The sequence below is a fragment of the Serinus canaria genome, chromosome 9 (genome assembly GCF_022539315.1).
Source record: "Serinus canaria isolate serCan28SL12 chromosome 9, serCan2020, whole genome shotgun sequence".
NCBI lineage: Eukaryota > Metazoa > Chordata > Aves > Passeriformes > Fringillidae > Serinus > Serinus canaria.
In genome coordinates this window covers 9,393,899-9,421,693 of record NC_066323.1, presented here as the reverse complement: position 1 = coordinate 9,421,693, position 27,795 = coordinate 9,393,899, and the positions used below count along the sequence as shown (strand labels likewise).

General features: G+C 37.6%; 1 protein-coding gene across 13 annotated transcripts in view; it reads left to right on the top strand.

Annotated features, from left to right (window-relative positions):
* LRCH3 (leucine rich repeats and calponin homology domain containing 3) overlaps positions 1 to 27,795 on the top strand; it is a 60,486-nt gene that overhangs the window by 8,743 nt on the left and 23,948 nt on the right. For 11 of the 13 annotated variants that reach the window (XM_050978042.1, XM_050978044.1, XM_050978050.1 and 8 more), the window contains exons 2-10: positions 14,813 to 14,957; positions 15,313 to 15,439; positions 15,981 to 16,086; positions 16,272 to 16,408; positions 17,362 to 17,471; positions 21,638 to 21,731; positions 22,592 to 22,712; positions 25,190 to 25,338; positions 26,005 to 26,081. In XM_050978042.1, coding sequence (XP_050833999.1) covers positions 14,813 to 14,957; positions 15,313 to 15,439; positions 15,981 to 16,086; positions 16,272 to 16,408; positions 17,362 to 17,471; positions 21,638 to 21,731; positions 22,592 to 22,712; positions 25,190 to 25,338; positions 26,005 to 26,081 — 1,066 coding nt within the window. The remainder of the gene's footprint in view (positions 1 to 14,812; positions 14,958 to 15,312; positions 15,440 to 15,980; positions 16,087 to 16,271; positions 16,409 to 17,361; positions 17,472 to 21,637; positions 21,732 to 22,591; positions 22,713 to 25,189; positions 25,339 to 26,004; positions 26,082 to 27,795) is intronic. The other 2 variants (XM_050978049.1, XM_050978043.1) reach the window with 1 other exon arrangement.

Genomic DNA, 27,795 nt, shown 5'->3' with positions numbered 1-27,795 from the left:
GTGTGTCAGAAAATTGTTATAATTACCATTAAATGTTAGTGTGGAAATCCCAGGAGCTTCACTGTTGGTAACAGTCATCAAACCTTCACTGGTGATTAGCTCAGAACTGGTGTTGTTCTGAGCATGGTGAAGGAAATCACAAACACACATTTCTAGTGCTCATGATTTGGCTGTGAATTATGTAACTGAATAATACAGATGTGATGTTTTAAACATCTGTCATTTCTGCTTTCACAGATATGGTAAAATGATAAATGCATCTGTTAGGTTCTTTTATCAGCATTATTGCACTTTGGTTTCTGTTCACAGCCCCTGTATTGCCCTGTCATGGTTAAGAAATAAGTCTGTGGAAATTCCATTCGAAAAACATGTTATCAGTTTGAAACCAGATTGCTTAAGTAGCTTTCCACATATAAATAAAATTAAATGTTATTCAGTTCATATTCCTTTCACTTAAAACACATTTTTCCTCTTTGGATGCATAAAACAAAAGGCAAAAATACAGATTTTCATTAATAATGCATTTGTTGTTCCAGTGCTGCCAGATTTGCAGTATATAAATGGAGAAAAACTTTTAACACTTTCAATAATTACTATAATTGCTTCTGTCTAATTAGATTTTCAGACAGAAATGTGATTTTTTTTTTTTAACTGTGGCTGTACTCTTGCTATATGATACAGCTTTTTTCAATTCTTAACCATGCTGAAAATGTTACAAATAGAAATAGAAGGGTTTTTAGAAGCATGCATTGCAGGCTGTATGAGTGGATTGTGGGATAACTCAAATGAGGTGTTGTTCTTTCTGGTTTGGGGAAGGGGTTTCCTCTTCTAGTGAATGTCTACAGAACATGTCCCTGGGGCTTTCTCACTATAGGAAGGAGAAATGTGTCTGGTACTTGACAATTGTTAGGGATAACAAAAGTAAACAAACAAAAAGCCCTCAGATTTTCTGTTCTCCAGTCTGTGGGCTGCCTGCCACTTCACCCTTGGAGAAGCACTTTGTACTTCTGTTTTCCTCAGCTGGAGGTGTCTCAATCTGCTGAGCACTGGTGTCTGTTTTTAAATCATCTTAGAAGAAAGTGTGTTCATATTTGTAGTATGCTTTTAGATTTGCCTGTTCTATTTCTATTCTGGTTTGGACCATAAAGAAATTCTCCTATCACTGCATTTCCCAACTCTTTGTATCTTGCTTTCTATTTTGTGTGGCACATTCTGCTTCCTTCCTGTGTGCACCACGACATCATTATGTCAGAGAATTTGGAGAAGGACTTCGAGAAGAACTCATTTGGTGTATTGTTTTACTAGTCAGGCAGAAGCGTGTCATTTGAAAGCTGGAAAGCATAGTTTGTGCTCCATGAAGAGAGGAGGAAAAAAGAAATTATAACACATACCTTATGTGGGGGACTTCTTTATTATATGGCATATAAGTGAATTCATTGAAACAGGTTTTTCTTATGCCTTTGTATTTCCATGCCAGATGATTTGAAGCTCTGTGACTACATAATGTCATAAAATTGCACGTTGTGCAGAAGAGTCATTTTGGGTGTAATGTTGGTATTAATTTTTAAAGGCAATGTCAAAATCCAGTGGCAAACTTTCATTACCAAAATTTTTTGTCAGTTTATGGCAACTTGTTTTATGGTCCTGCCACTCTTGCTGTCTTACTCTGTACCAGTGAAATGCAGTACTCTCCATTTCTTTTACTTAATATTTCTTGTCACAGTTATAACAGTTGTTTCTTCTTTGCTGTAGGTGCTGCTTTTTTTAAATAAAAAATTCTAGTTTGTTAAACATTATCAGGAGAAATACAAACTAAAATAGTTTTATTTTCAAATATAGTTTGTGGTGAGACTTTTCACAGGTTTCTCATTCTTTCTTTATAGTGGCCAGGGAGTTTTATTTTACTTCTGTTAGAAGTGGAGATGCATTTCTGTGCCTCTGATGATTTCAGGATAGATTTTCTTCATCGTATTGTGCTTACAGTAATAAACTCAGTATTTTTTTCAGGGCAAGAGAAATATTTGTACTGCCACTATTGTTAGTGCTTTATCATGATTTTTTTTTTAATATAACTTCAAATATCCTGGTCGATACACATTTTCCTACTCTTAATTTTTTTTTTTTTTGCTGATTACTTCCATATTTATACTGAAGTTAGATGAATCTTTTAATACTGTGCCATTTTTATGATATTGTTCAAATATTGCATATCAGGGCCAATTATTTTCAGTGTATAATCAGCCCTTCCAGTTTGCTGTGTGTGGTTCAATGGCTTATTTGCTATTCAGTGAGTATCAAATCTGTAGTTTCTTTGCTGCGTCAAAGCCCTTCTCTCTTATCTCCCCACAGCCTGTGTAGACTTTAGGGAGTTGTTAAAGCCAAAGTATTTCCATTAAATCTGTTGACTAAAATCAGGGAGTGACTTTGGCATTGGGACTATTTCTGTTGTTTGGGGTTGAATTTCTTTGGGCTTTTTTTGCAGTCTCTGACTATTCATTTGCCTCATGTTCACACGAGTTGGAGGCTCTTGACCCACTTTGTATCAAAGCCTGTTATCCTAGTGAGGTTTTGGGAAAGGTAAGTGATTTAATAAATATCAAATGTATGTTTTAACAATACTCATAATTTTTGATAGGAAAAAATACTAGATGGATCCAGAGGTTTGCACTTGAACTTGCAATCTGGCAATAGTTTTGGCTCCATTTTCAAAGCTTTTTTAATGTGTCTTGCTTTTTGAAGTTGAAAAAGCTGATTTTTTGAAGTTGAAAAAGTTGATTTTTTTTTTTTTTTTTTTTTTTTTTTTACTTGGGTAATTCCTTTTGTACTTGAAAGAACTTTATCTAAGGGGCTGGGGGGATGAGTTCATTTACTGCACACTTCCCCTCACTGCAACTTTGTGAAGCAGTCTTGGAAAATGAAACCCTGCTCTGCTGGAACTCAGTCAAGTATTTCAGGAGCAGCGGGCAGAAGGCAGTGTCATGTTGCCGAGGAGCAGTGAATGCTCTCACACATCTCGAGTGTCTGCCTGTGGCCCTCTGTTAGCAGGGGTGAGGCAATTTCTCTGTTACTTGGAGATTTTTCTGCTTGAAATTCTTACATGCTTTCAAATGAACACTTTTTAAATTACAGTTTTATATACATGTACAGCTAAAAATACCAGCAGTTGAAATAGTCATTATGAAATAGAATAATAGAGATCTCTGGAAGTGGAATTCTCAACGTTGTTGTGCAGTGTGGGCAGTGGCTGCACAGCTTCTCTTCTGTAGCTCAGTGTTTGTCAAGAATTCTCCTAGCAAGGCAAAAAGCTTTCATTTTCCTCAGTTTGCACTGAGCTGGTATAGATAAAAGTTGTCACATGCAACAGAAAAGTGTTTCTCTGAAGGACCTGGGGGGATAGAACCAACTGGCCAAAAATTTTCAAAGTGACTGCTGCAGTTTGAGATTAATTTTCATGACAGCTTCTTAAGAGCAGTGTTTACTCAACTTAAGCATTTCCCTGAAGAGGAATCAGTTTGGTTTGGATTTGAAAAAAAAAATCATTTGTGGTCAGATGAGTTTGGATTTTTTTTTAATAAAACATGTTTCCTTCCAGCATTCATACTGTTAATTTTATTTTGTGAAAAGAAGTGCATACAATTCACCTCAAATACTAACTGGAGAATGTAATAATAATTTTGATAGCCTTGCTACTAGTTTTTAGCAAGCTTAGGTGTTTTTTTTAAAAAAGTGAAGATGAATGAAATGGTGACTGCCAGTCCTGTAGCCCTTGATCCCTGGTAATGTCTGCATGGTGTGTTTTTGACTGAAGGTGACTTTTATGGTTTCCCGAGTCAAAATTTATGTCATATTTTAAACATGTGTTTTGGCAATTGCTGCCTTTTATCTCCTCGTTTGGCTGTTCCCTCTGATAAGGGATATTTTCCATGCATATCCTATACTGTTGTTTTATTCCTTGACACTAAAATGGCTTGTACTGAACAGATGACTTTTTAAGACTCTAGCTCTCTTTCTAGAATTCTGGCAATAATTGTCCTATTGAAATTGAAACACTGCTTGTGTAAAGTGTAACAGGCTTTTTTTGTTAGGGATGAAGTCAGCATGAGAGATGGCCCCAAGGAGCCATTAAAAGAACATAGGACTTTTGACTGTTGGTCTTTATTGACTTTTCTCCTCAGTAAAATACAGTTCTGCAGAAGATGGATCGGTGTCTGCAGTGGTATGAGACATATTTGTTGACTTTACTGTGCAGTCTGATGAAGCTGTATCTCAGTGCCATAAATACAGAGGCACTCTATTAAGAGTGTCAGAGAAATGCAGAAATAAGAGGCATAAAATTTTATAGAAATGCTTGCCTTTCTCTGGAAGTAATTGGCCTTTTTATGTGAAATTACTCACTTTGCTTTTTAGGACCTTTGAATTTTCAGTTCTAGTTTGTTTCTAACTCTTCCCTTAAGACATTTTGAAATGTATTTGCGGCTAGCAATTTTTCTTTATTGCCTGTCTATCTATTGCAGACTTTATTCTATCATTCTATTTAAACTGTTGTGGGGAAAAAAGAACTTTAGTAATAGATTTTGAACTGATTGGTGAAATATATAGGGGGAATATGCAGAATTAATGTGACAATATGTAAATAGCAGCTGTTATATTATCTGACATATTTATATGTGAAAATGCTTGGAGATGAAGAGTTTTATGTCCAGTATTAAGAAGAATTGAAGCTTTTAGTAAAATAAATAGAATGAATAGTAGAAATAAGAAATCTTTGTTAGTTGCATTTTATGTTTCCAGCCCTCCTGACTGACACATTCCTCCCGCTTTTATTCCATGCCAGGTTGTCCTTCCCCAAGTTACAGTTTACTCACAGAGCCATTAGAATGGTTGTGTGTATGAGAGATTTTACTGATTGAGATGAAAGCCAGGGCAGAACATCCAGCAAAGTGACAGTACCACACAGTCTTCCTCACTCATGATCTCTCCAAGTGTGACTCCGATAGCCATGAGCAGATTGTTGAGGGTTGTTTATCAATGTGGTTGATGTACCTGGGATGCCTGAGCTGGGTGTGGAAGGACCCGCTTGGACAGTGTAAATGTACTCAAAAGGCACTGTGCTGCCTTGCAGGGTTTTTCTAGCCTGGCTCAGTCCTTCTAGAGATCCTTGACACTCTTCTGTCATCAGTGTCATTACTTATGATTGTGCATGCTCTGCATTAGATTTTATATTATCCTGTGGTTTTGCTTTGTCCTGGTTATCTGACTCTTCCCTCCCTTCCCTTTTATGAATAACTGAAGGTTGGCTGTGGATTTTAAACTACAGACTATGGTATCTAGACAGTATCTGAAACTTTTATCGTTAAATGGAGGAACTAATATTTATCATATTCTTTATTTCCTGTCTGTTTTGTGAGAAGCTGTATGTGCAGCATAGTTTCTTGCAGGAGTCTTTTCTATTTTTCATATCTGCTCTTGTGCATAGTCTTCATTCATACTGTGTGCCCCATGTTTTCCATGTCTCTCTCTTTTCCAAGCAAAATTGGTAAAGAGAGAGAAATGGGTTTGAGGAGATGATAATGTGTGTGAAGATCTCTAAGCCTTCTGAGTGCTTACTGACCAATCTCTGGACCATGAGAGAAATGGTACTTTTAACTTGTAAAAGTAAGGAAAAGTAAAGTTGCCCCATAGAACAAAGAGCCTTCTCTCCTCTTGCTGAGAGCAGACATCTCCCTGTTCCACTGGCTCATCTCTTGCTCTGGAGGTGGCAGCCTGCGCTGTGTCCTGTAGTGAAGTTTATTTTTGAATACAGCTTACCATGATGTGAGGACAAGCATAACAACATTATCAAGCTTTTAATTAAAAACAAGATAAAAAATATGTATTAAGTGACTTGACTTTCAAATTCAGCATTTCAACTCAAGCCTGTAAAAGAATGTCTTCAACTGAACTTTCTTGCAGCCCTTTGCCACATTTGTTCCTGTTTCTGCATGGCAGCTCAACTCCCCTCTGCACAACAAACCAGATCACTAAGAACAAGTTGCTGTAAGTTATGAACTGACAGCCAGGTTAGTTCTGCCCCTGTGGACATGACAAGTTATACTCAAGTCTTGAGCCATCAGTTGTCTTGAAGTGTTCATGGGAAAGTGAAGAGATGTCAAAGAAAATGAGGAATGTTTTCTGATTGGGAGAGTCCATAGAAGGGAGATATGTTGATGTTTTTGGTAGGAGTATTTTCTTATACTGGTATTTATTCTCCATGGTTCTGAGTGTGAGAACTGAGAAAAGCAGATGTCCTAGATAAAAATAGATGATGAAGAAATACAGAAGAGGTAAATTTTGGGTTTTGTATGCTGGGAATCAAAACAGCAAATCTGAACCATGTAATGATTTTAAGTGATTGTGTTGCAGTGAGACATTTACAAAACAAGATTAGTCTCCTTTGTTTTAGCCAAGATGGTTGCATAATGCTACAAGAAAATGGAATGCTTAAGTAATGAAGACTTTGATCTGATTAAATACAAAGTAATGTCAACTTAGAAGATCCTGATGAAAGATTTTCTTTCAAAAGTTGTTTTCTTACTACTCCTTTTCTCAGTTCTTTGTTAAGGCAAGACTTCAGCTTATTTGTCAATGTGCTGATAACAGCTGATTTAAGGAAACTGTCCTGCCAAAGGAAGTCACTGCCCTCATATATCCACTAGAGAGACAGTTCATGTAAGTCCTCCCTAAGTTAGCTTCAGGCAAAATTTGCAAGAGTAGTTTAAACAGCTTCAAAAATCATGTGAGCTAACTTGACGGTTTTTCTGCCTGATGTGAATTGGGAAATGCTCACACAAGCACTGCAGAATTAGTAGCTTACAGCAAAGGGCTGGTAGGGAGGACCCAAGAGAGGGGATAATTTTAAACCAGTGAAGTCAGATCCCAGAGGGTGGGAATCTCCAAGGTTTTCAGATGTCATTACACTGTCTTTGTTATTCTGTATAAAAGGCTAGACATGAGGGTTTCATACTATCATTTGACTTTTTTGTTTTTCTTTTTTCATTTTAAATCAACAAGGAGTAGGTTTGGGCCAAACCCAAACAGCTTCTTTTAAACCAGTTTTATCAATGGAGGGTGTAGGCTGCCATACCAGCTTTGTAGGTGTAGTCCAATCTTGCCTTGGAGATAAATACTGTGTCTATGTATGTTCTGCATAAAAAAGCATAGGGGCCTGCACTGCAGCTGGACAACGAGGAACTGAGCTTCCCTGATTTAATTGGCCTTGGTAAGCTGAAGACTCCAGTTCATTTACTCAGTGATAAAACTTTTGCAAAGTTGCTTCTCCAACTTCCAATTAGTTTTAGAGCTGTTTGAAAGAGAAGCATGCATAAGCTGTTGGGTGAGTGCCAAGTTTAGTGAGGAAAGGGAGTGAAATTGCTAGAAGAGAGAAGGGGGGGGACTGTCACTGGGAAGGTGGAAGTAGAGCACATGTAAAAACTTCTTTAACCGCAAACCGCATGTGAAGGGGTTAGAATTAATTCCTGTTTTCAGACATGGATAAACAGTTCCACTTTGCATCATCTCTGCTGTAGCAGTACATGAGTTGCAGTTTGTATTCTGTCTGTAATCTGTCCTGTTGTTTACTGGCCAGTCATAAGGCCAGGCTGGCAGGTCACCTGACTTCCTTCTGCCTCCCTTTTAAAGCTACTGGAAATCTGCCCCTGCTCATCTGAAAAGTGGTTTCATATCACTGTCAAAGTGTTTGCTTAGCTACTCTGTGTGCCATCCTTAAAATACTGTGGTGTGTACACAAGGACATACCATGCTTTGTACTGAGGTATGTATCCATAGTGAGCAAAACTTGGGTGTAAATTCCTGATCACATTCCTGTATTTGCTACTCTGAAAAGACCTGTTTTATTAGAAGTGTGAGTTAAGGAATCAAAACAAAACCAAAAAAAAAACCAAAAACAAAACAAAGACCACAAAAAACCCACAAAACCCCCAAAAAACCCTAAAAAAAAAAACAGGGCACTTTTATGGTTGTCATTAACCAGCTAGTCCAAATCCCCGGTACTGCCGGAAGTCCTAATCTTGTTCTTCAATACTCATAAAGCCACATTCTTGTCCTCTCCCTTGCGTTGATGTTAGAGATTACTCAACTGCAGCAAGAGCTGTATCATGCCTCAGAAGGTCTGAAGACTGTGGCTTTGGTTTTTTTCAGGATTTGTTCTCAGTAATGAGACTCAACTGGCAGTGTGGCTGCACAGGCAGGAGTGCTGGTGCAAGGGAGAGGATGGGAACACATGGCCAGTAAGGAATTGCTTTGAGGCTTCAAGTGGCTGACTGTGAAGGCATTATTCATTGAATAATGAATAAACAATAGTTGATGTAACAGTTTGATCCATTCAGGCTACAGATTTTTCTGCTCTAGAGCCAATTAGAGGAAAAGCAATTGGAGTTATTGGAATATGAAAAGTTTTCAGTTCCTGCAGGGACTGGAGCTTGTCACTCTTGCCTGCTCTCCGGTAGCCACACAAGAAGAACTGTGTAATGGTGTTCTATAGTTGTCACTGTTTGGTTTTTTGTTTTTAATAAACAAATAATATTTTTCCTTGCAAAAGGAAAATGAAATCATTTTGCAGGGGAAGTGGCATTGTATTCCAAGCTGTTACTCTTGTTAGAATGTTTATCCTCTTCTTGCAGTACTCGGGTGGTTCTGCTCTAGCAAGACATCATGCTTTCCTTGGAAATGTGCTTTCTTGTCAGTGGTCGTACAGCAGCTTACATTAAGGGTAGGACTGTAATATGTGTTTGTGCTTAGTCAGTTTTTTTTATGGTGGCACCTGTGAGGTTTTCCTTCATATGTAAAAGAGAAAGGTAAACTTCAGCAAATATGCATTAAAATTGTGTGAAGAGATAAAAGGGAAGGAGAATGGGAGTTGGTGTTTAGAATCTTCTATTTTCCTCTTTGATCCCAGGTATGATTGAGTTTTCTTACTTAGTATAATTAAAGTTCTTATAGATCTTTGTATATAGATTTTTCTAGTCTTAAGAGCAAATAGTGAATGTTGCAGAGACCTGGCCAGGTAAGAGAGTTGTACTTGCTTTTTTTTTTTTTTTAAATATGATGTGTTTTAACAGAAAAGAGTTGCTGAAAAAGCCTAGTGTAGTTCAAGTAACTCGGAAGCCAGATTCTGCAAATCTCCCTTGTGACTGTTCTTAGGACGCTTCTGAATTAGAAAACAAAAAAGCCAGCCAGGTTTCATGGGTAATCTGGGTGTTGAAGGGAAAAAAAGAAACGGTAAAGGCTTTGGCCATAGTTCTCCCTTCATTAAACTTGCTTCAAACAAGCGATTTGTGGGAGTTCTTCAGAGAAGTGAGGGGTTTTCTTGTTTTTTAAAAGCTTTGGCAAGAAACTTTGTTATTTGTATTGAATATTCCAAAATAAAACTGTAGCCAGAGGAAATAGCATCTGTGAAACTTTGATTCACACATGTGAAACTTGGCAGTGATTTGGCAGTGATTTGAAGCAGGTTTTATAAAGGACAGTTAAGCAGCCTTGGTCAAAAGCTACAAGCCTTGTCTTTAGCATTCAAGGCAATCCAGATGTTCCATTTCAGTGGGATGTGTAATCTTCTATTTGTGTTTCATGTTATGCAGTGAATTCTCAGGTTGGTGGAGCAAGTTTTGATGGTCACTCTCCATTCCAAATGTAGCACCACCAAGTCAACATTTGGAAGAAACTACTAACCTTTGCCTTGTTTTCTGGAACTGCAGAAATCACAGCCTGTGCATGGTGCCCAAAGCAGCAGGTTGGAGATTCCCAGTAACAAGCTGTTAGTTCATGGAAATGGTTGAAGTGCAGTCTGATGCTGCTGCTAAGCAGGAATGTGATCATGCATATCAAGCATGGATCTGCTGAAAATTGAAATGTGATAAGTGTATCAAGGATGGATCACATCTGAACTTAATCTTCCTTCATGAAATGCTGGAAATTGAAACTGGAAATTCCATATTTCATTACAGGGCTACAGAAGTAATGCAGGTGAAAACAGATGTCTTTGTTACATCTGTTCTGTGGCTTGGGCAGTGGGGCTGTCCTTGACAGTTTATCTGGGGAAAACACAGAAGGAACAAATGCATTTTGGTTCAGTCAATGCCACCTTACCTTAATTGGTTTACATAAAGAGTATCGTGATGCCTGGGAAAATAATTGGGAAAGGTTCAGGTTTGACAGGGCTGGCAAGTAGAAGGTGAGTCAGGAGATGACATTTTTGAGGTTTGTTTTAAAGTAGGGTATGGCAAAAGTGGTATGCTTGTATCGCAGCAGGCAGGAAGAGGTAAAGTCACCCCTCCTGTGTCAGGAAATCCTCCAGGTGTGAAATGAAGCTTGAAGGATGCCAACATTTTCAGTGTTTAGAAAGAAAAACACTCCCAGTAACCGAGTACAGGGACCAACAGCATCAGAAGAATATCACAGACGTATTCTCTTATCATGATTTCTGGTTTCCTTGTGCAAGAAAAGTCAGCACCATAATACCAGTAGCTCATCTGCTTGAGGCTATGCTTTCATTATATTAATTTTCTCTTAGTAGCTTAGGAAACACTCTTGGGAGTGTTTCCTAAAAGTCAGCAGAATCACAAGGATTGTTGCTCTTAGGTTATATCATAAAAGCAGGATAAAGATGCATGCATTTATTTGGCTTTAAGAATGAGTGACAAGCTAAAGGTGGAGCTGAGGTTTGTGTAACAATGTGCCTCAAATCTATTTGGAAATGTTGTTGTTCTAATAGAGTTGATTCTAAATGTCAGCATTGAGCAATCAGATGACATCAAGTTCCTCAAAAGATGGTTTTAGTGACATTATCTGAGAGGTGGCTGTACCTAAGCAGTCACTTTCCAGGGAGCAGTAGCTGTAAATGAGCTGTTCTAGTGAGCTGCTTTCCGTGTCATTACAGCTACATCACCCAATTCAAGGATATTCTCCAGTGCAATGGCGGTTTTGTTGCTATCAGTGTGAAAGTGTGGAGTTTACTTCTGGTCTTTAAGTTGTGTATGTGAGGGAAAAAAAAAGGGCTGTTTACACAGTTCCAGAAGTTCCAGATTCTGGTATTTCTTCTTAAACAGCTCTATCTTCTCTTCCTAAACCAGTTAGTGCTGCCTTTTGCCTTCTGTCACTATATTGGCTGTCAGCTTTCTTGTCATTGATTGGCTTCTTAATTATTCATAAGAAAATATATTTTCCTCTGTCCGATGCAAGCTCATATGTCTTAGATTTGTCTGTTATTAAAGGAAACCATGAATGTGCTTTCAAGATGCAACACATGTCTCATGTCTCATAGTTTTTAGGAAAAAAGAACATTTGCTTGCCATAGAAATGAAGTCATTCTAGCCGAGGGCAGTCTGTTCACCATTGGGATTCAGATCAATTCACAGATACCAGGATGGTTGCATTACAGCAGCAAGTTCATGGCTGACATCACACAGCTGCAAAGGGGCTGTTCTGGAGCCATGTTACATCATGGGTGGGAGCCCACAGCTGACAGTGTCACAATCTCTGGTACATCAGTGTTGCCAGCAGGTGTTGTGGTGGCTGCAGACATTTGGTTTTGAATAGACAGCCAAAATCTGGGCTTTGCTGGTTTAAATTTTAAAAAATAGAAATTCAAAGTGTGTGGGGAACACATGCAGGTCTCTGATGACAAAAAGCAGATTTTTATTAACAAAATTTTGTATCAAAGCCCAGGTCTAGAGCAGAAGCCTTATTCCCATCACAACAGGATTAGTGGACTGATCCCATCAGCATCTCGTGATGAATTGGAATTCACCACCACCCAGCTGGTCTGGGTGCCAGCAGCAGTTGAACTGCAGCTCCTTCTCTTTGTAGTGTAGATAGTGGGTACCCCATATGTTAAACAGTGCATCTTTGTGCATCACTGATTGTCCTTTGGAGACAAAATTTGTGTTACAGCTGGAGTTAAAAATGTGTGAACACAGACCTGCTAATGTTTGATGTTAGAGGAACATTCTTCTTTGAGCAGGAGGAGTTGAGGAGTTTGCATTTAATGCCAAATGATGCAATTTGAAATGTATCTCTAGTCTCATTTAACATTGGATTTGCTGGCTTTCTCCACAGAATCCTAATTAAGATGGAAAAGGTCAGTGATCTGACTCTGCTCTGAGATTTCATTTTGTATCTGTACTGTTGGCTTTTTTATCTTTCACGAAGAGCTTAGTTGCAAAGAATGCTTTCTCTTTGCCAAAATTCCACATGATCTTGCCTTCAAGGAAACACATCCATTTTTAGTAAACTGGGAGAGCCTTTTTTTTTTTAAAGAAGATTTCTGGTAACAGTGATTTTAACCCATGAAATGTGGACACAAATGAGTTAATCCTAGTTCAAATTAAAACAGCTATATTTCATTCATATGATTATTCATAGTGAAATTCAGTATTTGTGCTTTTATGGGGGAATTAGTCATTTGTTTTTTGCAGTTTAAGGTATGAGAAGCTGCAAGGGTGTGCACCTACTTGCTAAAGAAAATAACCTGCGTCACACTGATTACTGCTTGCTTGTTAAAAAATATGAAAATTTAAATATTACCTCACTACAACATCTGTTTTTTTCTCTGAGAAATAGAAGTCTTTGCAGAAATTTTAGTGAGGTTTTAGATGTTCTTTGGTAAGATAAAGTGAAACAAAAAGCAAATGAGAATTCTCATATTTGTGGTCAAACCTTTTCCAAAACAGAGCAGAAAGAAACTTTTTGTCACTTTTCTGCCAGAAAATAAGGCTCACTACTTGGAATGCCTGTTTCTCTGTTAAAAGGGGTAGAATTCAAACTGCCTTGGGCAGCACAGGTGTGTGAAGGAGGGATAAAGCTGTGAGCAGAAGGATGCTCCTATGTTGTGGGAGAAGTGGTGGAATTCAGAAACTTTTACACCTTATTCATAAACCATTGTTGCAATAATTCTTCAAATAGATGGTTAAACATCCAGTCAGTTTGGGAAATAAGTATTTTTTCTAAATTACTCTTGATGTTTCTTGTCTTCTCTGAAATAATTTGCATTTTTCTCTCTTTCTTGCATGGTAACATACAATTGTATTGTGAAACCTCATAGCAAGTTGTGTGGATGGTGGATAATTCCAGTGTGGTTAGCTGCACTTGGTAGAAATATTTCAGGATACATGACTTATGTTGGGACAGTATGATTGAAAACCTCTCTTTTCCTGTTATGTTTTACAGCAGTGTTGGCACACTGAGATCCCACTAGGAATGTCATAGTTTTGGACACCACAGTGAAGCACAGCACTAAAACTCTTCTTTAAATCTTCTGCAGCTCTGCAACTTGGAGGGGAGGGCTGGAGTGTGCTGTCATTTTCACTATATTCTTAATAAGAATTAAAACTATGGAAGTAAAGCAGAAGGGACTTTAGGACATACTGGAGCACTCTGGGCGATAGCTAGTGCAAAATAAGCATCCATTGCATAAATTCTTGGAAGCGTATGCTGGGTTCTGCAGGATATATACAATTACTTTATTGACTCCTTTGTTACCTACATATTCTTAAGCAGATTGTGATCAGTCCAATTAATTTGCTGCTTCCACTTAAGCTGGAGTTCAGTGAGTGCTTTAAAATGCCAAGAATAGTCTCTGCCACCAAAATATGGATTCTTCTGTCTGCAGCAAGTTTTTTCCCTGGTTCTGGTATAGGGTTTTTGGGAGAGGTATTTCTGTATTTCTGATCAGTTTCTCTCACACACTCTGGCAATGCAAAGCACCTGGGACAAGCTCTAACGGTAGGAAAATTCTGCTTTGGCAGTAGCAGGAAGAAGGATCCGTTAGAATGATATTTCTTTGCATTGATGCATTTATCTGATGTTTTATCTGGATTAGCAAATGGTAAGGTCAGGATGTTTATAGAGCCTGTCTAGCAGTCTGTAAGTGCAAGTTTTTCTTCACTCTTGGAAGAAAAGGGATAAAAGGGAAAAATGTTTTCTTTTTCACAAAAAGTAGAAAAGTAGGGCAAAGATCTCAAACTGCTTTCTGTCATAAAATAATAAAACTATTCTAGATATACAATGCAAACTTATTGCTGACTCCTATAATTTTGTAGTTTTAACTCCCACTATTAGAGCTGTCGGAAACATTCATTTAAAGTGTTGATTTTTCAAAATCAAGTTGGGACAAGTTGAAGCTGAGGTCATGTTTGAGCCTGATACTAGCTGGAAAGAAGCACTTGGTGTTTGTGCACTGGGGGGGGGTATATATTAATTTATTTCTTTTTAAAAATTTTTATTGGTGAACAGACAAGGGATTTCATTATGTTCCCCATTAACTTTTTGTATTGGTAGATTAGAAGTTTCCATGACTTTCATGCTTTCTTACCTGTGTGCACCCTGCTGAACTTTATATCCATCACAGCCCCTGCTGTAGTGAGCTTTTGGCTTTTGTCATTCCTGGGGGTTGGGTAACGCTTCTATCAGAACTCAGAGCTGGGTGTGCCAGGAAGTGGGGACTGTAGGTGTGTGTCTGTGGGAACTGCCCTTTGGAATTTATAAGCAGCAGCTTTCCTTGACCTTTAAAGAAAAAAGAAGCCTTTGCAACTGCATTATTTATCACAATGCAGCTTGTGAAGGAGAGTAATGCTCATGGATATTTTGTGCCCATAGACTGGTAATTGGAGCTGTCCAAGGAAACATACAGATTCTTCAAGTATAAACATTTGGTAGATGTTTTGGTTAGAGAAATTTAATGAAAACAACTTTGCCAAGCAAGGAACTTTTGAAGTTCTAAGGCAGCTTTACTGAATCTTTCTTGTTTCCCTCCCTTCAGACTTGTCACGGAACAGACTGTCGGAGCTTCCAGCAGAAGCCTGCCACTTTGTCTCCCTGGAGACTCTGAATCTGTACCAGAACTGCATTCGCTACATCCCAGAGGCTGTTTTGAACTTACAGTCGCTAACATTTCTAAATATCAGGTAACAGCTGTCTTACCAATTTTACTTTAGCAAGAAGAAAGCTTTTGCACACAGCCCAAACATACTCCTTTGTGACAGGACATGGCCACTTATCAGAGCCCCTGAAAAGGCACAAAAACCTCACATTGCTTCTCACTGAGTTCAAAAGCCTCTGATCAGCCTTGATACTTGATATTCAGAGTATGTTCACACATAACTAGATAAAGCAATTAATGAAGAACAGCGTCATGGAACCACTTTTGTAGTAATTACATAAAAACAGTATTGATTATCTAAGTGGATGTGCTTTTTTTGTCTTTCATTGCATGAATATTTCTCATTAGACTTATTATTTTGTTTTCTTTCTGTCCAAAAGTCGAAACCAGCTTTCAACATTGCCAGTACACCTCTGTAGTCTTCCACTAAAAGTTTTGATAGCAAGTAATAATAAGCTGGTTTCAATACCTGAAGAAATTGGACGGCTCAGACAGCTGACAGAGCTTGTGAGTATACACTTGACTTCCAACTATTACCATTCTGCTCTTGATCTAAGGATGATCTGTGTCTGCCACAGTGTCTCTAACTGTATTTGCTTTTATAGAGAGGTGTTAGAAAAGAATTTTAAATCCTCTGAGATTTTAGAAGAATTTTATGTGAGGGAAAGATGCATTGGAGAGCTACTGATTCATGTCAATTTAAATGTTCCTTATTCTAGAAAAGAAGGTCTGGTGGAATTAGAGTTCTTGCTATGTTTATTTCTGACAGAAAGCTTTTATGTAGCAAATTGTGCTATCTGACATACTGTGGAGTAACTTGAAATAAATTTCTACATCTGAATGCTTAGTTTTTTTAAGCTTTTATTTCCCTTTGTGTATAAAATGAGAACATGCTCTGTGTCAGCAGTAAGATTGAATGAATATACAGATCTGAGGTGTTATATAAGTAGCTGTCTTTTTTTTTTTTTTTCAGTCCTTAAATACACCTGCATATTTTAGTTAACAGAGACTTAGACAGTGATAATTCATTCTTTGCTCTTCTTTGTAGGATGTGAGCTGTAATGAAATACAGACAATACCTCCACAGATTGGCAGTTTGGAGTCCTTGCGAGACCTGAATGTGAGAAGAAATAATTTGGTGCGTTTACCTGAAGGTGAGAAAATGGCTCTCCACTATAACAGTAGAAATTTCAAACACTTCCCTGTTTTCAGTCCCTTTTTGTTCCCCTGAGAGCTAGAAGCCGCTTAATTGTTGTCTGAAATACATATTTTTGTACGCTTGCTTTTTTTCTTACCCTCTTTTCATCTTCTGAATTGTATGTTTGTTTTCTGTCTCCAGAGCTTGCTGAGTTGCCTTTGATTCGATTAGATTTCTCCTGCAATAAAATAACAACAATACCAGTTTGTTATAGGAACCTCAGACATCTTCAGACCATCATGTTAGAAAACAACCCTCTCCAGTCCCCCCCTGCACAGGTAAACTGCAGCTACAAAATCAGATGACTAGTTCAGCTAACAAGGGCAGAACTAAGTTATAAATTGAAGGATTATATTACATATTTGTTATTTAAGAACAAGAGAACTTTAAATACATTCTATTGTCTACAAGTATTCAATATGTAGCACAGCTTGAAAAATCCCTTTTCTTCTCTTTACTGTATTAATAGTCTCTGCTGTGGAATATTACAAAAATTTCACTAATGTTGGCTTGAATATTTCTGCTTTCACAGAGGTGAGAGGAAACTGTTAGGCAAGACTAATTTTCTGTCACTCAAATATAAAAATTTTGACTGAGGCCTCAGTGCTGCAGTTTGCTGATCCACTTTGCAGCAGAGTACTCAAATTGGCCTTTGACTAGAAACTGCAATATTGTTAATGACTAATTTGATTTTCAATGTGGGTATAGGAGCCCCTGAGTATTACAGGTTCTACTGTGAGCTGCTGCATCAGAGTCAAGAGGGGCACTTGCTGAAACTTGTAGTTTCAGTAGGGTTTTGCTTTCCTTGTGAAAGCAGAGACAGCTGTTACTGCCTTCATTGACTATAAATTTGAGCTGGCTTTGGCAGTCTGCCACTGACATTCAAATATGGGCATGGGTGGGATGCATCTGTTCTGGGGTATAAATTCTGGTACTTGTAAATGCTCATGTCTTGTTTGCATGATGAAATTTCAGCATCTAGCTGACAGAATTGCCTGCAGACCAGATGTACTTGGAGGACAGCTTCCATTTGTCTACCACAGGCATCCCATGATGCTCCACTATGGCTGTTCCTCTAAAATGCAGTGATATTAGAATAAAAGATACATTGATTGATGTAAATGTGCTCATTTATTATTATTCTCAACTACATCTTAAATGTCTGTAGTGTATTTTGAAAATATATTGTCAAATTATACTTACTTGAGTTTTGAATTTCATTTTTTTTAAGATATGTATAAAAGGAAAAATTCATATATTTAAATATCTGAACATAGAAGCATGCAAGATAGCTCCAGACCTGCCTGATTATGATAGGAGACCCATGGGATTTGGATCATGGTAAGTTTTGCACAAGCCACATTCCCAAATTTAATGGCATTCAGGAAAATTTTGTCAGTCCGCCTCGAGTTTATTAAAAAAAACAGATCAAGAATTGTTCTTTGGCAAGTACATTGAGGAAGCTTTGAAAAATATTGTTTATGGTATTTCATGGTGTATTCTAGTAAGGTGCCAGTGTGTGAGAAGTGGTTCAGGAGATGACCTGGGCAGTGTCATGGGAAAGGCAATGTCAGAGCTGATGTGCAGTAAAAAGAGAATAATAATAAACAATACAGGGGGCATGTTCCTGTGTTGTTAACATCTATGTTCAGTTTACAAGATCTTAATATTTTTCACAGACTTACTGAATCATATTCCAGCTGTGATTTTTAACCTTTTGTACAGAATTTTATAATGGCCGTGCTCAAACCGCAGGTGTAAATGTTGATCTCCACCCCATCAGTAAACTGTTATTTCTGGCAAGCTTTCACTTGGCACTGCTGCTTGGCATTGTAACACAAATATTGGAACAGTCAGCCATATCAGCTGCTAAATTAAGATGTCTAGCAAAAAGTAGGAGTTAAGAATTATTTCTTTTATGTGATACAGAAGAAAGGCAGTCAGTGAAGTATGAAACTGAATATATATAAAAATTACTTCAGTCATCTTTGACTGAAGATGTGTGGAAGAGTAACTTGCTGAAGGATATACTGCTGCCTTAGAAGCAATAAAACATGAATCAGGGGGCTTCACAATAAATCATCATGAGTCAGGTTTATGAAGAAGAATTTGCATGAGGGGCTGACAGAGTGATTCCTCATGAGCACTGAATGTCACAAGTTACTGTTCTAGATTAGGTCAGCATATGAATGTGTCAAGGGTTAATCGATTTCCAATACAAGCTGTTGCAGCTGGTTTCTGCATAATACTGAGGATACTGTCCTTTTTCTTAAAGGAAAAGGCTCTAAATGAGAAAATATCATGATCTGTTTAGCTCTAACATAGTTTGTTCATTTTTAAGAGAAATTGAAAATCAGGTGGGCTGTAGGCTCACTGAGTAATTGTTGCCTGTACCTGTATATTGCTTTGGAAATTTTCATAAATTGCTTATGTGAAATGAGGAGAATTTATATTTTAATCATAGCTTGAAATTGTAAATGTAAAAATAAGGGCAAAACTAGTTGAGAATGCTTTCTCTAGAATTTTTACCAGACTCAGCAATATGAAATGAGCTTCAACTGGCTTTGCCTTCGCTGTATTTCTATACCCAAGAAAAGATAAAAGTTGGTGGTAGAATTTTTTGTTGTACTGTGCTGTTTAGGGCATTTAGTGTTGCAGGTGATTCTTTCCATCTTCATGTAGCTATGGAAGAACTGTTGGTGGAACAGAGCACATATCAGGACAAAATTGTGGAATGATCATGTGAAAGTGAAAATCCCCAGTTATTATATTTCTATGTAATTTGAGGTGAAAGAAATAAAGTCCTTCAGCTGTGATACAGTTAATACTTCCAGGCAAGGCACAAGAGCTTTGTGTTTGTTATCTTCAAAGGTGACCAATAGAAATACGGTATCAGTCAGTCCCCCTAGACTTTGCTGCTGGTTTATCTGATCAGTTTGGTGTAATACCATGCAGGTTGAGAGTCTGAGTGGTAGAAATTCTTAAAGTTTATGGTAGTCTGTGTCATACTGTCAGTTCACATTTGTCAAACATTTTTAATAGCAAGGCTGTTGATACTGCTAATAAAACAAGATGCTCCAAAACATTATGGCAGGACGTGAGTTGGAGGTTCTAGCACAGCTAATTGATTGTTTTAGCCTTGTCAAATTATATCAAACTGTTTAACCAGAGTGGGTCCCTGTATGCTTCAGTCCTTTGTGAAATTTATCTTGTAGCAAGTTTTGTTTAGCTGCAGCAAGCTAGTCTTATTTGCAGCTGTGAAACTCAGAGCAGCTCAGGTTGGTGCTTGGGGGAATGAGATTGAGAGGAGGCAGAACTGTCAAAGCTGTGTAGCAGTTGTTGGCAGACTGGCACAATCTGGAGCTAGAAGATTTAAGATACCAAGTACTCATGGGTTAACCAGTGTAATGAATATTCTGGGACTTGGGCAACTGTTCTTGCTTACAGAAGGTAAAGGTTCAGATTTTAGTGTGACATGGAAATGGCAGCAGGTACTGTCTTTTGGTGTTGGTCTTAGCAGACATTTGGCTTCTCATCATTTGATTTCAAGCCTTACACAGCTTCCTGTAAGCTGTAGTTACCCCAAAATGGTCTGATTTCTCTAAATGCCTAATGGTTGTTCCTTGTGGCTTGTTGGTCAGGGAGTAATAAAAATCCCAAGTCTCAGCTGATTTTAGGATGGCTGCTGTATGATTATAAATGTGAAACGTGTAGTATTGGATAGGTGGGTTTAGTTGTGAGAGCTGAGAAGACAAAAAGCAGCTTTCTTGTTAGAAAGGAGAAGTCCTGGGCACAGTGTTTATGTATTTTTGAGCTTCCAGGTAATTTTTGTGTTAGATGTAAAGCTTTTCAAATTCTCCAATTGAAAAGGGAGGCTAAAAGAAAATTTGTATCAAAACACTTCCTCATTTTTGAGCTCCTTAATTTGCAGTAATTGTTTAATTTACAACAAGGTGCTCAGGAGGTGCTGAAAATATTGATTCATTTTAAAATGGAATTCTACTGCAGATGGATTTTTCTTTGACCCATGTTTTAAAAATATGTGTAAGTTCTATGAACTGTTAGTATAATTATGGTTCTATTTTCAGTTACTCAAATTGGTAGCTCTTTAACTACATTGGGTGACTTGATAGTCATTCTTTTTTCTTCTCACCCAGAAGAAGGGAGTTGTTTTTTTCTTTGTCTTTTTTTCTTTTGAATGGTTTATTATGCAGATGATCTTTTTGTTCAAATACAGGGCCATAAAAGTGGATTTGAGTTAATCAAAACTCCATGCAGATGCAAGAGCTTGTCTTTTAGTCTACATCTGCATAGCTTAATGTGTCTCATCTGTAGCCTCCATCCCTCCTGGTACTTCTTTGCTATTTCATGTCTATCTGGAAATTAAAATAGGCCTTGAGAGTAGCCTCTTGGTCTTCTCTTAAGATAATGTGATGATGATGATGATAATAGTAATAATAATAATAATAATAATAATAATAATAATAATAATAATAATATAATAATAATAATAATAATAATAATAATAATTTCCTGAAAGTGGAATTTCAGAGGGAGCAGCAACTTGACAGCAATGCCAGTGAGAAAGTGACCTGCAATTTAGTTCTGATGGGGTGAAGCAATTAACTTCCTGAAATTCATTCTTCCTTGTGTATTATGTAGTAATTACTGCTGCAGTTCTCCCTGGGGCATCGAGTGCCAATAGGACAGTTGAGCCTTTGTGAAATGCCATCTGCAGTGCATCAGACAAGTCCCATTGTCTCTTTTACTGTAGCTATCTGCAGCAGTTGCCAGAGTTGACATCTGTGATGGCTATACTGCTGAATTACGTAGTTTCTCAGCCCAGAAATTTAAAGAACTGTATGCCTGTTTGGTTATATGTATTGTAACACTGGGCACATGTCTAATGCCTTTGTCTAGACATGTCATTGACAAAGCTCTGTAAATGAGAACTGTACTTCTACAGTTATTACATTATGATGTATCTGAAATACTGTTACTGCAGTTTCTTATGTAATTATGACACAGAAGACATTTATGTAATACATGCTCCATACTTTTGAGTAAAAGTAGTATATTCTGTATTTTTAGTGATTTTGTACATATTTATGCTTATTTATGTAAAAGTTTGTTTGACAGTGATTTTCAGCCAAAACATCTGAGTAGTAGAAAATGAAAGTTTGACTTGCTAAACAGAGAAATATGAGACCAGTTTGCAGTTTGCTTTGTCATAATTTCTCTTTGGGAAATGTTTGAAGAGTGGATCTCTCCTTTGAATCAGCTTAGCTCTGAGGGCCAGGAAGTGGCAGGTGACTGACAAGGATGGTGAGCTGTCAGCGCGTGCCTCCTGCTCTGTTGTAGCAAGTGCAGCCTGAGTTTTTCAGACATGCTGAGCTTGTGAACACACTCCAAGTATGCTTGATGGCTTATTCTGCTGTTGTTGTATAATGGCTGAGAAGCTTTTGGTGGTGTTTCTATCACAATAATTAAAACTGTGTGTTTGACAGCCACGAGGAGCTCTATTCCAGTCGTCCATATGGAGCACTTGATTCTGGCTTCAATAGTGTGGACAGCGGAGACAAAAGATGGTCAGGGAATGAAGTAAGTGTTGCAGCTTTATTTTTGTTGAGTGCAGTATTGTACAGTAAAGATAACTAAATGTATGTATCTGGAAGCACATTCCATAGGTAACGCATGTGCTAGTGTGCAGGATGCCTTGAGCCAATATTACTTGTTGTATTGGAGAAAAAGCAAGGTTAATTTTATATGGGACAGACCCCAAGTTGGAAGTATTAACAGATATGTATAAAACAGTGCATGAGAGGTTAATTTACTAGAGCATAAAAAATTAGAAAAATAGGGTTCCTTATTTTAAAAACTTTGTAACAATATCAAATTACAATGCTGATCCAACTGTAATTTTTCATGAAAAGATGTTTCAATAAAATAAATCTGAACATGAAAATTCAGTTTTGGAAATCAGCTGGAAATTTGTCTTCTTCCTTTGTCTAAAACATTAAAATCTGTTTGCTATTTACAAGGAGGAAAATAGGATCTCGTAGCAAAAAGATTGTCAGTTATTATTGCCAGGAAGAAGTTCCCTTTTCCTCTTTTTACATCTAGAAAATAGCCATGACCTGAAGTGCCGCAGTGAGCTATACTCCATGCTTGCACTCCTAACTTGATTTTAGAGAAGGTGCTAGGATTTTCCATCCTGGGATGTTTTCAGTCACATGCAGGTACTGCAAACAAAACTGTAGGCAGCTGGTTTCTAAAGAAAGCTCAACTCTGTGTTTTTTTAAAACAATACATTATAGCTGTCTTTTGCTTTAAATTAGTGTTTTGTGGTTATAAAACAGGGCAATCGAATTACAAATCAAGGACAAATCAAGAAGTAGTAGGTTACAAAATTATGTTTCTGAGGAGAAATATTTCCAGGCTTCACTGTTTGTTTTCCAAAGCCAACAGATGAGTTCTCAGATCTCCCATTACGTGTGGCAGAGTTCACCAAAGAGCAGAGACTGAGAAGAGAAAGTCAGTACCAAGAAAACAGAGGGAGTGCAGTTGTAATTAATGGTGGAGGTAAGTAGTGACTTTTGGCTAACATTATTTATTTTTATCATTATTAAAGTACCAGAATGTTTCCTACAGATAGTAGCTTGTTTAAAGAGGAAAAAAACCAGAAAGGTCTAGGTGGAACTACACAAAAACAGTGTTGTGAAAACTGTAAAAATACTGTTGATTTAAGGATGTTAAAGGCAAAATCAAAGAGCAGCAGAATTGGTATTTTCTTAAAAACTTTGTCAGATTTTGCCTATGTCCTATGTTAAAGTCTCAACTGCTTCAAATGGTATTTTGGAATATTGAATTTCAGTGCATGGAGTTTTGCTGTTTGAGCTCCTGGGGAAAATTTACTGCAGTAGTAAATTGTCAGGGCTCTGTGCCGACTGCTGTCGGGATGAGCGATTTTGTCAGGGAATTTCATATTTCCAACTGGTACTAGCATCTCATTCCAGTTTTGGATTTTAATCCAAATAATATCATCCAGGAGGGGCTGGTGGTTGTGAGTGGCAGTGCTTTGTTGTGCTTTCTCATTTGGTGTTGTGCAGTCTCACAGGATCACCTTCATAGTTGTTCAAGAAGTGATCGTGCTTTCCATGTTTCTTGATCTCCAGTCCTCTTTCATTTTAACTTCCAGAAATCTGCTGCTACCAGTGTCTCCTTTTGTTTATATGCCTTAATTTTAACAATGTTTCAGGTTTGTTTTTTCAATCATTCCATCTTCTCCATTGTTCTGCAGTACTTATTATTAGATCCCATCTGCATATACTTTGATTCTTCTTTGTCAGCTGCTCCCTGGTTTTCATTTTCCCTGATGGCTACAGTTCATTTTTTCTAAGTATTGCTCTTCCCAGCTACATCTAATGTCCTGTGCCCAGCTCCCACTTTTTCTTCTCTTTTCCCTCCTCTTCCCATCTTTTGCCATCTTCTTTTCTTGGTCTTAGTCTTCTGTGCCACAATTTTTTGTTTTCTTTGCCACCTTCTAGAAATATCTGAAACTTCTTAGTTAACTCAAGGTCTTTCACACATTAATGGGGAAAAAGTTCATTTCAAACAGTTGAATTCTGGCAGCTAGAAGAATTGAAGACATGGTATCATGGGGAGCATTGGGCAGAATTAATAACAGGTAGTGCTGCCAGCTCTGCCTCCAAGACTAACTTTATTTTGTTCTTTGGCTTTTGCACACCAGGGATTTCAAAATGCCTAGCAGACTTTTAAGCTGAAGCATGAGCAGTTCATGAGTAGGTGTGTCTGAGAGGGGCACAAACCATAGCATGTGGCTGTCAGAGATCCAGATGCTTTGCAGTTTTGTGTTCCTAACACAGCTACTAATATCTTTCACCTTTTTCTGTATTATTGTTGTTATTATCATCATCATTATTTAATAAGCAAGCCTGGAAAGAAGGGAAGTTTGGGTTTTTTGCGGTTTTTTGTTTTGTTTTTTTTTTTAAGATTTGAAACTGAGATGGAAATTTAATGAAGCCACAGTATATAGGAATGTAGTTTTGGATGGTTGTAGTAGCAGAGGGGGGTGGCTTTGGCAGTAACAGTTGCTAGATTGTGTGGTGAGGCAAAGAGAAGTCTGTTTTAGACAAGCAGGAAAGGGGCGGGGGAGTAAAGAAGAATGTCTGCACGAGTCTGCAGCAAGTTTGGGGAAAGTTTTAAGAAAAAAGAAATCTCTAGTGCTCTTATACTTTCCCCTGCATCCCCAGTGCAATATTTTTCACCAGGGGTGTTTGCTCAATGTCATGACTCTCAGAATCCCTGGGCAGAATGTGGAAAAGCAGTGACAAGTGAAAAAATTGCCCTACATAGAATCTCCCACACAAAGAAAAATCAATACCAGCCAAACTGTGCTGTTTCTTGCTCTCATTTCAGTGATCCCTTGTTTCTTTTTCATTCTTCTTTTAAAATAAAATTGCAGGTGCCTTATATTGTTTTAGGGGAATTTTGTTGTTTTCTGTCGTGTTGTTCATTATTTCCACATCCACTTGTTATATTTATTGTATTTGCATCCAGATAACTTAGACATGCTGCTCTCTATTTTGTTATAGTAGTAACACTAGTAGAAGGATCTGTCATATGCATTCTGATTTTTCTGACAGAGAACCAAGAAAAATTATTCCAAAATATACACAGGTCGTTGTACAGTCTTGATATTAGCTGAAATACTTTGATATATAGTTTTTGGTTTTGAAAAGGAAATCACAGTATTTACTTTTTTAGTCACTGCAAAAGTATTTGCAGCCAGCAGTATAAAACTACCTCCTTGATGCAAGTTCCTCATTGCTTTTTAAAAGGCATAAATTTTACAATTATTTCAAAATTTGTTAAGCTGATGTTAGTGGGCCTGACAGAATCCAGGAGCTTTCAGGCTGAGCTTTCCCAGATGGCAGAAAAAGCAGGACCTTAGGTTCTGACCGTGTTGCATTGCTGGGTTTTGTCCTCTCTCATGGGTTATTTAATTGTGGGTGTTTTCTCTGTGTATGTTTGTCAAGTGGAACATGATCTCGATCAGATCGACTACATTGACAGCTGTGCCACGGAGGAGGAGGAGGAGGAGGTGAGGCAGCCCAAGTGCCAGGACTCAGACAGCCTCAGCTCCCAGTTCATGGCATACATCGACCAGCGGCGCATCTCCAATGAGGTGGTGCTTTTCCTTGTGTTCATTCAGTTCACACACCCCAGCAAAGCCCTTGGGAAAACTCTTCCCTGTTAAGTCATTTGGATGTTACCTCTTCTGGAGAGAGTCCTCAGAAACTGAACCTATAGAAACAGGTTTTTAGCCACATCATGTTTCCTTCTGTGTTCTGTCAGGATAAATTATTTCATTGCTCAAATGAAACCGAGAGTCTTCTTATTAATCCCATATTTTGCTTTCTTAGTCTTTCTGGGACCTGTGTTTAGAATGTCATAAAAGACCATCAGCGTCTTTATTCTGTATTTCTGAGAATCCACTCTTCACTACTCTACACTTGCAGAGTTAAACTCCAAAGAATGTATTTACATTTCAATACAAATTTTATACCTACGTGAACTTCTCTACATTCTTAATACTGCAGGTTTTAAATTCCTAAAGTTACCAGCATGCATATTTAATCTTGAAACTATTATTTATTTAAATTGGAGAAAAAAATAAGAGTGAGCTTGCTTGGTTGGAATTGAGCATCCCTGACTTGTGTTTTGTGCTTCGTTGTCAGGTGTTTTAAATACCAGTAGTTACAGATATAGCTCTACAGAGAGATTGTTTGGCATTAATGTACAGTTTTCTGAATAAATTGCTAGCTTAGTCTTTTGTGGTTTTTTTGCTTAGAGCTCACCAGTAAAGCCTGTATCCATTAGAGAGTTTCAGAGAACAGAGGATTCAAGACGACATTTACATCAAAACAGGTAAGAATTACTGGGGCAACAATAATATTATCCAGAATTTCCTGATGAATGCAGAGCATGTATTTACTGAACATGTTTAGAAAACTGCATTGTTTTCTGTTGCTTTGCCAGAAGTGTGCATGGCACTTTTTTGATAAGTTATTGCTCCAAATTAGGAGTTGGAATTCTAATAATGGCAGTGAGCAAAAGGCATAACTGTTCTATGCCAATACTTGACTCAAAATCAGTTGGTTAAAGAAATCTGCATAATTAAAGTGCATATTTTTAAACTGCTTTAATATCTGCTTTTTGTGATTTAATTTGTGCTTTGATTGAATAGTTGATTTAAGCTGTAGTACATAGAGGACAAAAGGGATAAAGGTACTTCTAGGAAGGATAGAGATGCTATGGAGTATCTGATGTGTCATGAGGACACATTCTTGGTTGACTCCTTCTGGTTTTGGTATTGTGGAAGATTAATTTATTTTAAAAAGTACATTTCTGGGCCATAATCATGAGCCTACATCAGCAGAAGGGATAGAATGGTAATCAGTTCTGAAAACAAGTTGCTTATTTTGATGAAGTATGTCCATGCTCTTTAGTGATTAGTCTTTAATGATTACTTTAATGATTATTGGAGAGAATGCTTATCTGTAAAATAAAGGTCAGAATTGGACAGAGTATCAATGAGGGGTGGTTAGGTTTCTGAAAAGAATTTTGGATGTCTAGTTAAAAAAAATAAGCAAATAAAAGATAAAAAACAAGCAAATTTTTGCAAATGAAAATTGATAGAACCTTTATTATACTGTTGAACCATATCAGTATTCTGTGGACTGAAAGTGAATTTGCAGGGACTCCACAGAAAACCAGCCCAGTTGTACTTGGAATGTTTGGGTGGTGGGGGAGTGGTGAAAAAGACAACTGCTAGTCCTAAGTAGGTCATTACTTATACTGTCAGTAGAAATTATTAATGGATTCTAAACTAGTATTGAAAGAGCAAATTAAACCAAGATTAGTGTATAAATTTTTCCAGAGTTTTGGCAGCATTTTGATAGGCATTCTGAAATGTGCAGAAAATGTGCAGATACAGTAGCTGTACTGATACAAGGGAGGGTAGCTATTTCAGCATATGTCAGCAGCCCTTATCCTGTCCACAGGTCAGGTATAAAGTGATATAGCAATTCTGCCATGCTCTCCCCAAAAAAAAGTGAGTGCTCTTGGTTCGAAAAATTAATTTTTTGCTTTTTTGTTTACTTTCTTTTTCAATTTGAACATTTGTGGTCAACATGGAAATAATTAAACTTTACAAACACTGGTTTCTGTGATAAATCTGAAGGAAATAGGAGAAGGCTGGTTAGCTGGGGAGAGCTGCTGTTTACATAGACAGATGTTAATGATAAAGGAAGTTGTAGCTCAGTAAAGCTATCCAGTGATTTCAAAATTTAACTTGAGGATAGCAGCAGATCTCCATGCAGAAATCGTTAATCAGCGATCTGAATGAATTGTAGTTTACTATGCTGCAGCAGAGTGAAATTATTAAGGCACTGGAACCAGATCATGTTGTTATTGCCTTCAAATTGCATAAAAACAGCCATATGACAATGAGTAATTTTTTGTATTTTAAGCTTGTATTAGACAAATATTTTATTTTGTGGCAACCACAAGCTGTAAAGTGCTTCCACAGTAATTCTGTGCAAATGCCTTGGCAGCCAGCCTTTTTTTTTTTCTTTTTTTT